The sequence below is a fragment of the Condylura cristata genome, unplaced genomic scaffold (assembly GCF_000260355.1).
Source record: "Condylura cristata isolate star-nosed mole 26May11 unplaced genomic scaffold, ConCri1.0 scaffold00019, whole genome shotgun sequence".
Taxonomy (NCBI): Eukaryota; Metazoa; Chordata; class Mammalia; order Eulipotyphla; family Talpidae; genus Condylura; species Condylura cristata.
The window spans coordinates 30,174,638-30,189,296 of record NW_004567120.1 but is presented as its reverse complement, the minus strand read 5'-3'; the positions used below and the strand labels follow the sequence as shown (position 1 = coordinate 30,189,296).

General features: G+C 46.8%; 1 protein-coding gene across 3 annotated transcripts in view; it reads right to left on the bottom strand.

Annotated features, from left to right (window-relative positions):
- Positions 1 to 2,841: 2,841 nt before the first annotated feature.
- The window catches only part of ARHGAP36 (Rho GTPase activating protein 36), a 52,588-nt gene continuing 40,770 nt past the window's right edge, over positions 2,842 to 14,659 (bottom strand). For 2 of the 3 annotated variants that reach the window (XM_012727096.1, XM_012727095.1), the window contains exons 2-12: positions 10,850 to 11,008; positions 9,540 to 9,605; positions 8,763 to 9,004; positions 8,331 to 8,523; positions 8,046 to 8,101; positions 7,627 to 7,777; positions 6,971 to 7,119; positions 6,623 to 6,799; positions 6,303 to 6,400; positions 6,060 to 6,166; positions 2,842 to 4,087 (exon numbers count right to left, since the gene is read on the bottom strand). In XM_012727096.1, the coding sequence (XP_012582550.1) occupies positions 3,930 to 4,087; positions 6,060 to 6,166; positions 6,303 to 6,400; positions 6,623 to 6,799; positions 6,971 to 7,119; positions 7,627 to 7,777; positions 8,046 to 8,101; positions 8,331 to 8,523; positions 8,763 to 9,004; positions 9,540 to 9,605; positions 10,850 to 10,958 (1,506 nt within the window). In that variant the 5' untranslated portion in view covers positions 10,959 to 11,008 and the 3' untranslated portion in view covers positions 2,842 to 3,929. Of the gene's footprint in view, positions 4,088 to 6,059; positions 6,167 to 6,302; positions 6,401 to 6,622; positions 6,800 to 6,970; positions 7,120 to 7,626; positions 7,778 to 8,045; positions 8,102 to 8,330; positions 8,524 to 8,762; positions 9,005 to 9,539; positions 9,606 to 10,849; positions 11,103 to 14,659 lie in introns of those variants that run through there. The other variant, XM_004685804.2, reaches the window with a different exon arrangement.

The window sequence follows — 14,659 nt, the reverse complement described above, 5'->3', positions numbered from 1 at the left end:
AGGTGGGAGATGAGGCCAGGATGTATGGAATGGTTCTTCCGCCCGCTTAGGGACTGAGGTTACTGAGAATGAAGACAGGATTTGGAAAGTCAAGGAAGCTTGTTGAACTGGTTCTCATAGCATGGGGAAGCATGTTACCCTCGCCCAGTTAGCACTCTCAGTTCCAACATGAAACGTCAGCATTGGGGAGGAGCATCACGGAAGGTAATGGAAGCAGTAAGATCAGGAGAAAACTGGTTTCAGGGAAGGACAGAAAGTGAAGGGAATATCAAATAATCTACTTTCCCATTTGTTATGGGATGGGGTTCATCTGTTGGTTTTTAAACTAAAAGGTCAAAGAAGAGGTAAACTGTTTCTGAGACACATTTTACTATTTTGATCCCATAATGTCCTAAAATGGAAGCTAGAAGCCCTGTCTGAATTTTATTCCAGGTTTTTCTAACTTGCCCTGTTTCACCAATTCACAAAGAGTTCTCAGTTCTAAGATCCTGTAATGTCTCCCTTTACTCTCCTTCTTAGAAGCCTCCCTCCCCCCAACTTTAGCTTTATTCCTTGTGCTTACTTCTCTTCATGTCCTGCAATGAAGGGTTAGTCTAATTTAACCCTTGTGTTCTCTTTTTAAAATTACATGTGATTATATTTTATTCCCTCTATTCCACATTATCCATTTCCGCTATTCTGCATACCCTATTCTAGTCACATCACCTTGTCCCCTTTATTGCACATTGCCCAACCTTGATTTCTGCGCATGCTTGACCTTTCATCCCATGTCACCCTCTACCCTTTAGTCCACTTCACTGCTCCCCATTATCCCATTTCTCTCCACCCCCTCATCTTTATTCCTCACTAACCACCCTTTATTTCTACATCACCATTCCACTTCATTCCCCATCTCCCCTCCCTTGTATTTCCTTATGCTCCCCCTCCCCCTTTCAGCCCTCCCTTTATTCCCCCGCCACCTCTACACTTTATTTCCACATCAAAATTCCTATTTGTTTTCCATCACCCCTTTATTTCCCATTGGCCCTTCCACTCTTTCCCAATTTGATTAATTATTTAATTTTTTTTCTTACATCCTTGTAGTCCCCATAGTTCTCCCACTGTTACACGACAACCCAATGTGAACTGCGTTGCCTGTCTGTGGGTCCTCACCCATACAGAAACACACAAAAAGGTCAATAATGGGTTTATTTTCAGGGGGGAAAAAAGGAAAGGAACAAACTAGGGAAAGAGAGAGAGAGACAAGTTAATTAGTGCATCCTACCAGTTCCACTGAGCTGGAACCCCAATAGCATGCTGAAAGCTGATCAAGAGCCAAGTGACCAGCTGCCAGACACAAGGCCAAGAGAAAGAGCCCCTCAATCCAACATGTCTGGTTTTAGATCCCCCCCCCCAAAAAAAAAACCCCAAATGGCTGCTTAATTCCACCCTCAGGTCCTAGCAGTCCTCCCTTTGGTATTGCTGGGATTTGTAGTTTCAGTGTCTGGAGTGGGGCTGGAGTCCACAATACCTGTATCTACAGAGTTTGTTCAGGACATCTTTTCCCCCTAACACCACCACTAGAACACTAATGAACCATCACCATATTCCCTTGTGCACTTCCCTCCCCTACTTTGACCCCCTCTCTTCATCTCCCCTGCTGTCTGCCTCAGTTCTATGGTCAGCTGTCTAGTTTGGACTTTCTATTGCCTTTTTGTTTGATTTCTATGTATTTCACATGTAAGAAAGACCATCTAGTATCTCTATGTCCCCACCTGACTTATTTTACTAACATAATCCCTTCTAGCTCCATCCATGTTGCAATAATAGGCACGAGTTTGTCTTTTTGACCACTGAGTAATATTCCATTGTGCAAATAGACCACAGCTTTTTGATCTATTCATTATTTTGGACACTGCCTTCTTTATTCCCCATCACCCCTTCACTTTAATCCCCATCACCCCTCTTCTCTAACCCACAAAACCCATCTCCTTTATTCCCCATCAACCCTCTTTTTATAGCGCTTCACTCCTCCCCTTTAAGCCACATCTCCTCTCCCCTTTATTCCTCATTGACCCTTCCCTTTAACCCCCATCATCCTTCTCTCATTCATTGCCAATCAGCCCTCTCCTTTAACCCAGGTCTCCTCTCCCATTTGTTCTCCATCACCCTTTCACTTTAATTCACATTGCCTATTCCCTTTAGCTCATGTCACCACTCCCCTTTATTCCCCATCACCCTACCCCTTTAACCCACATCATCCTCTTTATTCCCCACCACCCCTCCTCTTTATTTCATACCACACACCTCACCTTTAGTGCTCACCACCTTCCTCTTTATCCCACATCACCTTCTCGATATTCTACATCTTGCTCCCTTTTTTCTAGTTCACTGGCTCTTTATCCCACCTGACCCCCTCCCCTTGCCCACCCTCAATATCTTCTTTATCCACATCGCTCTGTCCTCTTTACTCCCCATCACTACCTTGCTTCATTATTCCCCATCCTCCCCTTTATTCTGTATCACCCCTCTCCTTTATTCTGTATCACCCTTGTGATACAGAATTCCCCATCACTCCTCCCTGGAACCCACATTAACCCACCAATTTTTTCCACCTCCTCTTCTTTATTCCAACTCACCCCTTCCCTTTACCCCATTCCTATGGGGTATCATCCCTCTCATTTATTGTACTCACCCCACCCCCTTTATACCATGTCATCCCACCTTTATTAAACATCACCCCTCTCCTTTATTCCCTCACCCACTTTTTTCCCTTTCAGCTCCAGTCAGAGCACCCCAACTCACCAACAAACTTTCAAATGAGAAAAAGAAAACACACCATGAGCCATGAATATGCTGCTGTCACAATACAGATGTTTATTAATGATTAAATGCCAGAGAAGTTTGAACAATCACAAATCTTCGAGCTCTGCGGTTGTTATCCACTGTGTGATCAATTTCTATCCCTCAATACAATACATTCTTCATTCTATGGATCTTAGCGGTTGTTACCCATCAATATCAGCTAGAATTTTGGATGTCATACATAACCCATATCTGTGTGTTACCAGAGCATGTCCCGCAAATTGGTACCGTCCTGCATAGAGGAACTACAGAGACGATAGAGAAGAGCATTTGTAATCAGGTGACTTGAACTACTTGGAACTATGTGTCCTTACCTAACTAGATGTTTTGCTGACAACAGGGTGTAAACGCCAGCTGTCTGTAAAACAGATCTAGGTAATAAAACCAAATTTTTCCTCTAACTTTTGACCCAAGAAAACTAGTTAGGCTTACACTTGAGGTTTCCCTGTTGGCGTAACCTGAGCAAAACTGCACAGAAATTTGGGAGTGGCTGTTTGACGAGCCATTGGTCTAAATAATTTGGAAAAAAAAATATCCTGAGGACGTGGAGTTGCTGCGGGGACACGGCTATGAGTTGGTGTGACATGGTTCAGCATTAATTGTTTGTCAGCTGTCAGTGGGCTGACCTAACGTCCTAGCATGCCTCTTGAGGGCCTTTCCAATTGAGCTCTCGGGAGGAGGGTAGGAAAGTCAGGAAAAACATGCAATCCCCTTTGGGGGAGGGAAAGCACCTCGAGATTTGTGAGCTTCTCTGGGACAGGTGTTTACCACAAATGTCACATCAATTAAAGAGAGGGCTGTACTGAGGGAAAGCCAGGATCAGGGGTAAAAGAGAAAGGCAAGGTAGCACCAGGGAGCCTGGGCATGACACAGAAACATCTCTGCTTTAACCAGCTGGAAGGACCGAGCTTCCCCTAGGAAGGGGCTGGCAGTGTGTTTGGAATTCTCAGCCTGACCCGAGCATCAGGTGGAACTCCTTCTACCCTCAGCTCTTCACCCTCGAGACTCTCCTGAATGTTTCCTGTGACATCCCAGGTCTACCCCCACCCTTTTCCCCTGTCCGGCACTGTATAGAAAGAGAACATCTAAGGAAAGAAGTAGCCGATGCCAGTTTTGGCCTCCTTCTCCCGGGGCACACGGAGCAATGGGCGGTCTTGCTCCGGAATGGGGGGGTTACCCGCTCCTTCCTCATCGTCATGGGAACGGGCAGTGCCGGGAGGCACAGCTGGCTCCTCAGAGGAACCTGGAAAATAGTAACAATGTTAACTCCTTATGTTTCTAGATTCCATACTTTGTACAGCACCCAAGGAACTAAGACCTAATTTTGAACGTCAAACACAGTATGAGGCAAGAAGATAAGGCAGGAGTGATTATCCCCACTCGACATGTAGGAAACTGCAGCCTAACAACAGAACACAGATCTCCAAGTCAAGGCCCACGGTGGAAGCTGGGGGAGGAAAACTGGTTAAAGAACAGAAAGAGACAGACAACCGTTGTTTAGAGCAAATGGGCGATCCCACCTGCAAGGCGGGGAAGAGGACGACCTCCTAACAACCACCACCACCCCACAACTAACCTGACCAGTTTTACTAAGCAAATGAGTAGCAAAGCTGGAGCCGGAAGCTTACAGCACTTCATGGAAGGGAGAAAGCAGGTATCACTCTTCAGGGATTCTGGGAAGGACTTGTAGTCCATGACTTGAACAGGCTGAGACTTATTTTTAAGGAGGGTGGTATCTACAGCACCTGCATCTTCTTTAGGGAGCCAAGGGGGATTCTGAACTTCTTTAAGGTCAACATCATTAGGCACTGGAACTGCTTCCACATTCGTGATTTCTTCAAGATTCAGGGCCAGGTCTGGTTGAGGGTCCGGAATTGTGTTGAGAATGGAAACATCTTCCGGTTCTGGAGTCACACTGCTGTCTTCATCTTCTTCAAAAGCACCAGCTCGCTCTTTCTGAGAATCTGGAATTTCCTTGTGAATGTCAGCATCCTCAGGGTGTGAGGCCCAGGGGTTTTCTTCAGAGCCTTGGATTTCACTGACCTCAGAGGCTTCCTCGTGTGCTAGGATTTCTTCAGCATCTGAGGTTTCTTCGTTGCTCGAGACCTCACTCACATCTGAGGATTCTTCCTCACCTTGAATTTCATCAAAATCGGGGACGTCATCAGGACTTGTTACCACATGGAGAGCCGGGACCTCCTCCGGATTGGAGTCTTCCTCAGAGCTTGCAATGCCATTTATTTCTGGAGTTTCTTCATGGTCTGTAATTTCTTCAGCATCTGAGGTTTCTGCATCAGCTGGGATTCCATCAAGTACTGGGGCTTCCTCAAGATTAGGATCTTCTTCAGAGCCTGAAAGTCCATTAATTTCTGGGGAGTGATCATAATTTGGGATTTCATGATCACCAGACACTTCTTCAGGACTTGGAACTACATGAAGAGCTGGAACTTCTTCAAAGTCAAGGTCTTCTTCAGAGTCTGAAATCCCATTGATCTCGGGGGCTCCTTCATAGTCTGGAATTTCTTCATCATTTGGGATTTCATCAAGAGCTGGAACCTCTTCAAGATTGGAGTCTTCATCATTATCTGAGGGGTCTGCATTGTCCAGAATTGCACCAGCATTTGAGGCTTCATCGTTGTTTGGGATTACATCAAGATAGGGGACTTCTGCAAGGTCAAGATTTTGGTTGTCTTCAAAATCTGGTCCTTCTTCAAGGTCGTGGTTTGGGTTTTCTCCAGGATTTGGGATTTCCTGCACATCTGGTCCTTCCTCAGGTTCTGGAACCATATCAAAATATGGTATTTCATCAAAGTCTGGGATTTCAATGAGTTCTGGAATTTCATCATCAGGCTCTAGAATATCCTCAAGGGGAGGAAGATCATCAAAATTCAGGGTATCATCATCATCATCATCATCATCGTCATCATCATCATCTTCATCAAGCTCTGGTATGCCTTCAAGGTGTGGGCCTTGAATATCAAGATTGTTTGGGATCTCAAGACCTTGGACTTCCCCAAAGACTATTCCTTGATTGAGATATTCAAATACTAGCTCTTCATTGACTGACACATCTTCCTCAGAGGACTCATCTTCCTCAAGGGGCTCATCTTCAGCAAGGACCTGGCCTTCAGGAAGGGCCTGACCCTCACCAAGGGACTGACCTTCAGCAAGGGCCTGACCTTCAGCAAGGGTCTGACCTCCAGCAGGGAACTGACCTTCATCAAAGGGCGTGCTTTGAGCAAGGACAGCAGCCCGGATTTCAGCAGAGTTTTCCACTGGATCAGAAAGTAAAGCATCCTCTTCCATCTTAATCCGTGCACTCCTGAATGGAAATGGATTTTAAAATATAAGTCAGTTTGTATACTTGGGTTAACTAACACAAAGGTACTCTGGGACTGGAAACCCACAGAGGAGATTCTGCTTCAGGCTAAGCATAAACAAACCAAGAAAACACTCACTGGATCTTCCTCAGATTCCTGCGTCTGATAAAATCAAGGGCCTCAGGACTGGATTTCCACACCCTCTTAGCAACCTGCTTCTGAATATGAGGAGGTACCTGAAGGCAAAATTAGCAATGTGAGCCTTGTTTACACAATATATGAAATTTATACTCATTCTTATCAGGTGCCAGGACTGAAAGCACCATGACCAGCTAATAAGAATGGGAGATTTCATGGCAGCCTGTTTTGGCTGCCTTCAGGGATGCACATACAACTCTCCCCTGCCTGTGAACAGGACAGACAGTGGTGAAATAAATGTGTTCAAAACTTCTGCCTACCTGGAAGAGGACATCCCAGTTATCAATCATGGCACGGACCACATTGACAGAAGCAACATAGTGGTCAATCCCCAGCCTGGTCTTCCTGGACTCCCTCTTGCCAAATCGCCCCTTCTTCAGGAGAGCAGATCCAAACACCAAGGCCAAATTGGTAGAAGTCATCCGGTTGCCAAAGACCTAAGGTAAAAGCCAAGCAGGAAGTAAGGAAGTATGCATTAGTAATGGAAGTTATTAAAAAGAAATGCCTTTTTATACTTGTTTCCCTCTGTCTCTGGCTGTCTCTCTCTCATATACTCCCACACATGTTCCCTACTGCAGCCCTCACTACCCTCTCCCAAGGCACTGTACCAGCTGTCCATCAATGCCAATGGAGTCCTCGCAGTTTTCAGTGATTTTATGCAGGGCCTTCAGCAGACGCTCCAGGGTGTCACTGTGACAGGGTGGCATCAGGTAAACCAGCAGTTGCAGGGCAGAAAGTTGATCCTGGGGCTTCAGAGCTGGAAGAAGGAAAATGGGGGCTGGCTCAGGGGGTGGGGTTGCCCTGGGTAGCAGCCTGATACCAAGAGTCAAAATTCTCTTTGAAAACTGCTAAAAGTTAGAAAGTATCCATGGCCAAAGCATATGGGTTCAGGAATCCTAAAAGAAGAGGTGTTCCCATCAAAATCAGACCCTCCCAAAAGGTTCTTCTTTGTCCTTGAGAGGGTACACACTGCTGTCCAACAACAGATCTACATTAAACTACTCAGATATATGACAAAAGTAATCACCTCTGGAGAGGTTATTTCAGCTTTTATTTTTACTTTGGTTGAAATAATTTTTATTTGATGTGTTTTCATTTTTAAAGCTACGTAAAATATTTGGATATTGCTTTATTTGTGTCTTTTCTTGTTATATGCGTTTTGTCTTACTTCTTTGGGGTCGTGAAGCCTGATCTCTGTTCCTAGACCTTGCACCCCCTGTACTATTTCCTTCCTTTGCCTGACAGAGGAGAGCAGAAAACTCACTTGCTGTCAGGAGGAAAGACATGTACAGATCATCTGGCAGCAGAGAGTCCTTCATGTCCCGGAAAAACTCCTTAAGGAGTGCGGCCACATCATGCACATTCTGATTGTCATCCAGCACGACATCCAGACCTTGATCAAATTCTTCACGCAGCTAGAAGAAGGGAGAGAATATATGGACTGTGTGCCCTGCAATACAAGGTCTTCCCCTCAACCCCCACTCCCCAGCCACTCCTGCAGTAAGGTTCAGGCTTCAGGGAGGAGGGGGGGATCTAGAAATGTGGTATGCGGGGGGTGGGGGGGGGGGGGGGGGTGGGTTTTCAAAAGAAGACCTTGCTCTCCCCTTCAGGCCCATGGGGGAGCCATCATTTCCACCTGCTTTTTCTCACTCAAGAAGAAAAGTGTAAACACAACCAATTTACCTTCCGGACTCTCTCCTCAGAGTACTCCAAAGTGAAAATCCCCACCGTGCTTAATCCTGAAAGAGGAGACCAGAGGTGTTAAGTATATCCAGCCCCCTCCCCAATGGTATTTCCCTTTTCCTTCCTTGTTGCATCCCTATCCCAACTGGTGGCAGGAGAATGTTCCAAGCCCTTAATTATTCCTCCCTCCCCTCCCCCACATACCACTTTTTTCTCTCTACTACCAAGTTCATTTCCTGTAAGAGTCTCCTAGCTTGATTTAACCAGCACTTGGGGTCACCTTACCATGTTTCTCGATGAAACTGCAGCAAGCTTCAACAACCTGGGGGATTTGTTTAGCAATCGGATTGAGGCTCATCTTCCTTTTGGACCCCAGAAGTCGCTGGCCAATGGGAAAGGAAATCTTGGAAAGTTGCAAGGTCTGCAGCAGCAGGGCCCCATCTTCCAACTCAGCCAGGCTATCCACAGATACCGCACCCTGTAAAAGAAACCCAGGCAACCTTAAAATGGGCAACAGGGGGTCTCTTAGGACCTTCTCAAGGACTGCGTCACAATCCTAACAGGAAACATTCTCTCTAAGGCAAGTCAATTACATCCCAAAAGCTATTCCGTCTGAACCCCTTCCCCCCTCCCGGGACACAGGCCTGGACCCCAGGGCCCCACACCCCTGCACTCCTTAGCAAAACCCCTTAACTGAAACCTAGAGAGTTAACTCACTCGACGACCACGGCGAGTGAACTCCCGGGGCAGCGTGGGCTCAGCCCGCCGGCGGCTGAAAAAGCGCCTGATGCGGCCAAACATCCGTTGAACCACGTTTCCCCGACGACGACGACGGCCTGTAGCCGGACCGGTGGCTTCTTCAATCTGCATCGCGGCTGTTAGTTCCAGATGCTTGCGGCGGGTAAGCTCATTCACCAGCACCTCTTCCAGACGAATGCCAAACGTCTTCAGTGATACGACTGGGGAGCCAGATAGAGAAAGAATGAGTAACGTCAAAGCTCCGCAGCGCTTAAATCAGGAGGAACTGCAGGGGCTGTACCACTCTAAGCCACCGCTGGCAGCCAACCCCACCCCTCCGGACCCGCAGCGCCCCTCCCCGAGGAGGGAGCCAAAAAGACCCAGCAGCGGTTTGGCAGAAGGACTCAGCTCCTCTCCACTACCCCGACGGAGCCCAAGATCCCTGCCTTAAGTCCTGCCCACGGGTGGCTATCTAGAAGCAAAGTGGGCAGTTTCTTCAGGGCGATCTGCCCGGGATGGATTCACCCGGGAGATCTCATGGGGCCTCACCCCCACCCCCTCCCTACAAACCAGCAGCTAGTGCGCCATTTCCTGAAATCATTCCCTACGGGGTTTCTAGGAGGGGGTGAGCACCCCCAGGGGCAGTGGACTCCGCCCAGTCTCCAATAGCCAGGAACCAATACAGGGGTGGGGGCAGGGCACGGGAGGGGGGCTGCATTCTATTTCTTTCCTAAGAAGAGTACGAGAGACCCTCACCCCTCTCTTGTCCTCTCAGAATCAGAAACCACTTCTCCAAGGTGTTTGGACGGTCAATAGGTAGAGCTATAGGAAGAGAAAAAAGACACCCACACTCACCAAAACAGAATTTGATAAGTGACTGAAACATCGCAATGCATTGATCTGCAAGGATGGGGGTGAACTGGGGAGGAGGCGGGAGGAAGAGACGAACAGCTCAGTCCAACCCACAAAAAGTGATTTGCCTCTCTCAGCCTCAGTTTCCCCACCTGGCAATGGGACCAGTCTTACCTACCATCTAAGAGACTCGAAGGATTTAACTAAACCAGACGCTCTGAAGCTCTGCGTGCGCAGCGCGCATCTCGCTACGCACCAGTAGTAGCTCAACACAACTCTTAAAGCATGAAACCGGGGGCTTTGAGGCGCTGGGACTGTGCAACAGGCGAGGGGAGGGGTTGTGCCTGCGGCGCCAACGCAAGCGAGTAGGGGTCGCCAAGTTACTGCGGACGCGTGCACAACCGGAGATGCCGTCGGCTGGCTCCCAGCGCTGCGGCTGGAAAGCTGCGAATACCCGCGGTCCCGGCGTTCAGACCCCGCAGCCGCAGCCGCCTGCGGGGTCTCCCAGCTCAGCGCTTAGCTCCTTTCAGGCTGTGCCCGCTGCGCGCACCCTGCGAACCTGAAGCCCATGACTGCAGGGACGCCCCTCAGTCCACGCGACCCCTTCTCGCCTCCCCTCAGCAGCCCGATCTGCACCCGCAACCCAGAAACCCCCTGGCACGCTCGAACCCTAGTCCAGAGCCGGGTCCCGCTCGCTCCCCTGCAGCCAGCTGAGGTGGGAAGCGCTCCCCGCGCACCTCCTGCCGCCGCTCCCGGCGCCCGCACCACCCTCCCGCTCTCAGCCCGGATTGGCGCGAGTCTCTCTCTCACTGTCTCGCTATCTCTCTCTACTCTCTGTCGTCTCTGTCCCAGTCCTCTCCAGAGTATCTCTCTGCGCCTCCGTCTCGCTCTGGCCGCTCTCGCACCGCACCTGGTGCGTCTGTCTCTCCACCTGTCCTCCGTCCACTTCCCTGGACCCGATAACTGCCTGTCTCACCGCCCCTCAAGCCCCCAGATTTCAACCCAACTCAACTCATCTTTACCTCTTCCGCAATTCAACTGGCGGCTCTCTCCCTCAGCTCCTGCCGGCTCAGTTCCCCAGGCGCCAGGAGAACCTAGCGGATCTGAGACCTGCCCGAGCCCCTCCCACTCTCCCGGACCCCCAACTCGCCGTGTCCCGCCCGGGAGGTCCACTCGCCCGAAGGCAAGGACGCCAACTCCGGGGTACTGCTCACCTCTCTCAGGTTTGAATTCAGAGAGGAAACGTCTGGCCACGAGTTCTTGATAAGCAGTTTCTTGTAGCTTCAGACGCTCCAGCTCGGAGAGACTGTGTATTGATATCATGTTCGTCCTGCGGTCCGGGTTGTGTCCTGGTGCTCCTCCCAGGACGTTCACTAAAAAAATGAAGGCGGACAACAACAGCAAAGGGGGCATGATTCTGGGGCACAATGTCCTGGCTGCCCTCAGAAAAGGAATGCAGCCACCCATTCTGGAATCGGATGATTATCAAGACTGCATCATCCAATTGTCACTGGACCCGGTGGAGGGAACTGGGGGGGGGAGGGTGATAAAGGGGGAGGGAAAACTGGGAGGCGGCTTCACCCTCAAGCAGAGCTGCCTCTGGTTGCTTATTAAAAAAAAATCCAACTTTAAAAAAATCCAGCCCTGATCAGACAGTCTAGAAAAGAGAAAAACCTAATGAGGAAAAAAAAAAAAAAGAGGAAAGATAAAAACGACCAACCTTTCTCACAATTTAAAAATGCACATTCAGGCAAAAATAAGGTAATATTTCCCACTTATCAATTACAATATTGGTAGAGTTTATTGTTATTTTTTATGATAATACTTGATGCTATCAAGGTTGGGTGAGAGGGACATTTTCATCTAGGTTGGGAATATTGTCAGTTTGTATAACTCTTCCAGATAGCAAACTGGACACATAAGTCTGGAGCCAAAAATCATCCCTAAGCCCTTTGACCCACTAATTCCCCTTCTAGGAATCTATCTTGATGAACCCTTCACACACACACACACACACACAGCCCGAGGTGCGTGAAGCATAATTGTAAAAAATAAAAAATAAAAATAAAAAAAAGGTAAACAAGCAATGAGACTAGTTTCACAAATTGTATAATGGCCATATGGAAAAGTATGCAATCACTAAAGTGATGTTTATGAAGAGTTGTTAAACAACAAACACAAAAATACAGAATTGTTTTAATATTACCACTGTGAAGAAAATCATTCATTAAAAAAAAAAAGACTGAAAGAAATGCACCCAAAACACTAACAGTATTTGCATTGACTGATGGGATTTTGCCTTTTCTCTATTTACAAAAACTACACAACTAGATTATGTTAATTTTTTCCATGAACAAAAAATCAGCTGTACCAAAACAACATTTCCAGGCCATTTCTAGTGAGATTCCCTACAGAGCACTGTTGATCAGATTGAAGTTTATCTCCGCGTACTGGCAAACCTGCTCCAGGTCCCTTCTCCCTGGTGTCCGACATCTCACACAGCTGCACAGGATCCGGTAGTGGGAATCTCCTGCACCCCACACAACATCTTTTCCTTTCTCACCTCCATTCATTCATTACAAAAAAAAAAAGTGTATGAACAAGAGAATATTACTGCCTTCATAAAGGATTTAACAGTGCAGTGAAAGAGATGTGCAGGTTAGCAACAATTTACAAAACCTTGTGCTAAGTCAACCAGTTGAGATACAAACAAAGTACTGTGAGCTCAGAAAGGAGGAAACATCCAAGTCTGCCTGGAGATAGGAAAGTGTGTGGAGGGGGGGGGGAGTCCTGAGAATGAGAACAGCTTGTGCAAAGGCAAGTAGATAGGAGAGAGGTTGTTACATCCTTAAAGCTGTACAAACGGGATGGAAGGAGATAAATCTGGATGGATGAGGTCATGAATGGCCCTGTAAGCCATGTTCAGAAGCTGGACTTTCTCCTGATGGCAATAGGGAACTACTGCAAGATTTTAAGCAGGGAATGACAGAGTCAGAACTGCAGCTTGGAAAAATCACTGAGAGCACTGAGAAATCTCGTTTGGGTAGAGAGCCTGAAGCAGGCTAGGTGGGCAGATCAGCCAACAAGCAAGAGATGCTTACAGGAGTCCATGTCACTGGTGCTGGAGCAGGGAGTGGATTTTATAGGAAGGACTGAAAGGATTTAAGAAATTGTTTTTATTGCAATGGGGAGGATTTAGGATAGCTCTGAAGTTTGTGATTGGGTGGGTGTGTGGATACTGGTTCCTGAGAGAGAAGACAATTTGGGACATGGGGAATTAAACCTTGGATAAGAGAGGGATGGCATTGTCACTTTTCTGAGATTCCCCCCTCTTAGAGAATTTTAGACAATATTCTATATATTATTGGGTGGGGCTTACATTCCAAAGATTAGGTAATATGGCTTTAACAGAGTACATATAGGTAGGAAGTTATCATACAACAATCTGTATACACGAGTTATGTTCAGAACAAATAATCCCACCCTTCTTTTGATTCCAAAACTATCTTTGCTCCATTCAACTTAATGACCAAAAGTACATATTAGAAATAAATGCTGGATAACTGAAGTGCAGTATGTTGAAGAGTGAGGCGTCATCCTATTGCCTTTGAACTTTACTAAAAGGAAAATCCTTAGAATGGATACTTCAACATTTTTTCAAGTGCAAATCACCATCCTCTGAACCCAAAGAAGTAAAAGCCTGAGCGCAAGCATCCAACTGCAACACCAAATGATTAGTTTAACCAAAAGCACAGACTCATCACCCAAGTGCAGTCCCAGGCTAAGCCTCCAGTGCCCCCTTACTCATGAGAGCAGCTCTAGAATTTATCCACTGAGTGGGGATAAGTGGGGGTCTCACCCATAGCCTAGTTCAGGCTTAATTTTCTAACATAGCTCGTATCTTCCCTTAGCCCAATTCAAACTTTTCTTTTTTTTTTAACCTGCCTTTGAGTTGTAGTAGTTATCTTTTTACATTGAGGTTACCAGATCAGGTCATCCAAAGAGCATAGCTGGTTCTTTCACCCAAAAATCAAGATGAAAATCAGTCCTTCCTCCAAAAAATAAGGTAGGAACAAACAAGAAAATCGCAAACAACACCAGCCAAAAAGAAAGAGAGAGAGAAGCCTTTGAGAGATGAGTCAGCCTAGATGCTTACAATTCTGAAGGAAATCAAAGACCTTAGAATAAACATTTGTCATTGCCTCATGTTCAAAGATATAGGGCTAAGCTTAAGAGCAATAAGGACAGAAGCAGAGTTAGGAAGGCCAGTGTGCCCAGGCAAGAAAAAAGTGGGCCATGTGGGGAGGAAAGACAAGTGGGCAGGCCTCTGCACAGGGACAGAGGCAGCATAATAGGTGCTGGAGATTTGAATACATGTCCTCAGTCCTGACTTTCCAAAGTGAACATAAAAGGGAGCTCTTCCCAGGGAATAACGGACCACGCTTTCACCATGACTTCCCTATCTCCTTCAGCAATTCACAGCATTGGCCTGAAATGACAATGACATCATTAAGAGACATAAAGATGAAAGCAAGCCCTCTAGCTTTTGGCCTAGAAGCCAACACATTTGCAAAATCAATATCCTAGGTAAATATCTGCAGTGGTCATTGAAGTTAGAGATAACCAGAACTGAGTTGAATCCAAACTTTATGATTTCTTTAGTCTGACCTGAGGAAAATGAGTTGAATTGTCTGAGGCTCCGTGACCTACTCTATAATTTGGGGAAATGTGACAGCTAAATGGAGAATGTATATGTGATCGTTAGTAATGGTTTTTAATAAACATGTTGGTTGTAAAGTTTCTTTGCAGAGGACTCAGGTTTACCAGAAAATATCAGGCTCTCAAAGTCATTACATAAATTCAAATTTGTTTAATTTCTACTGAATTTGAATTAAATAAAAACAAGTAAAGAGATAGAGAGACACCATTGGGTATAGATCTTTCTTTTCTAGTCTCTGATTGCATGAGGATCTGGTATTAAAAAAGTGGTCTTGGCCCTCCCTGGTGGCGCAGCGGGTTAAAGC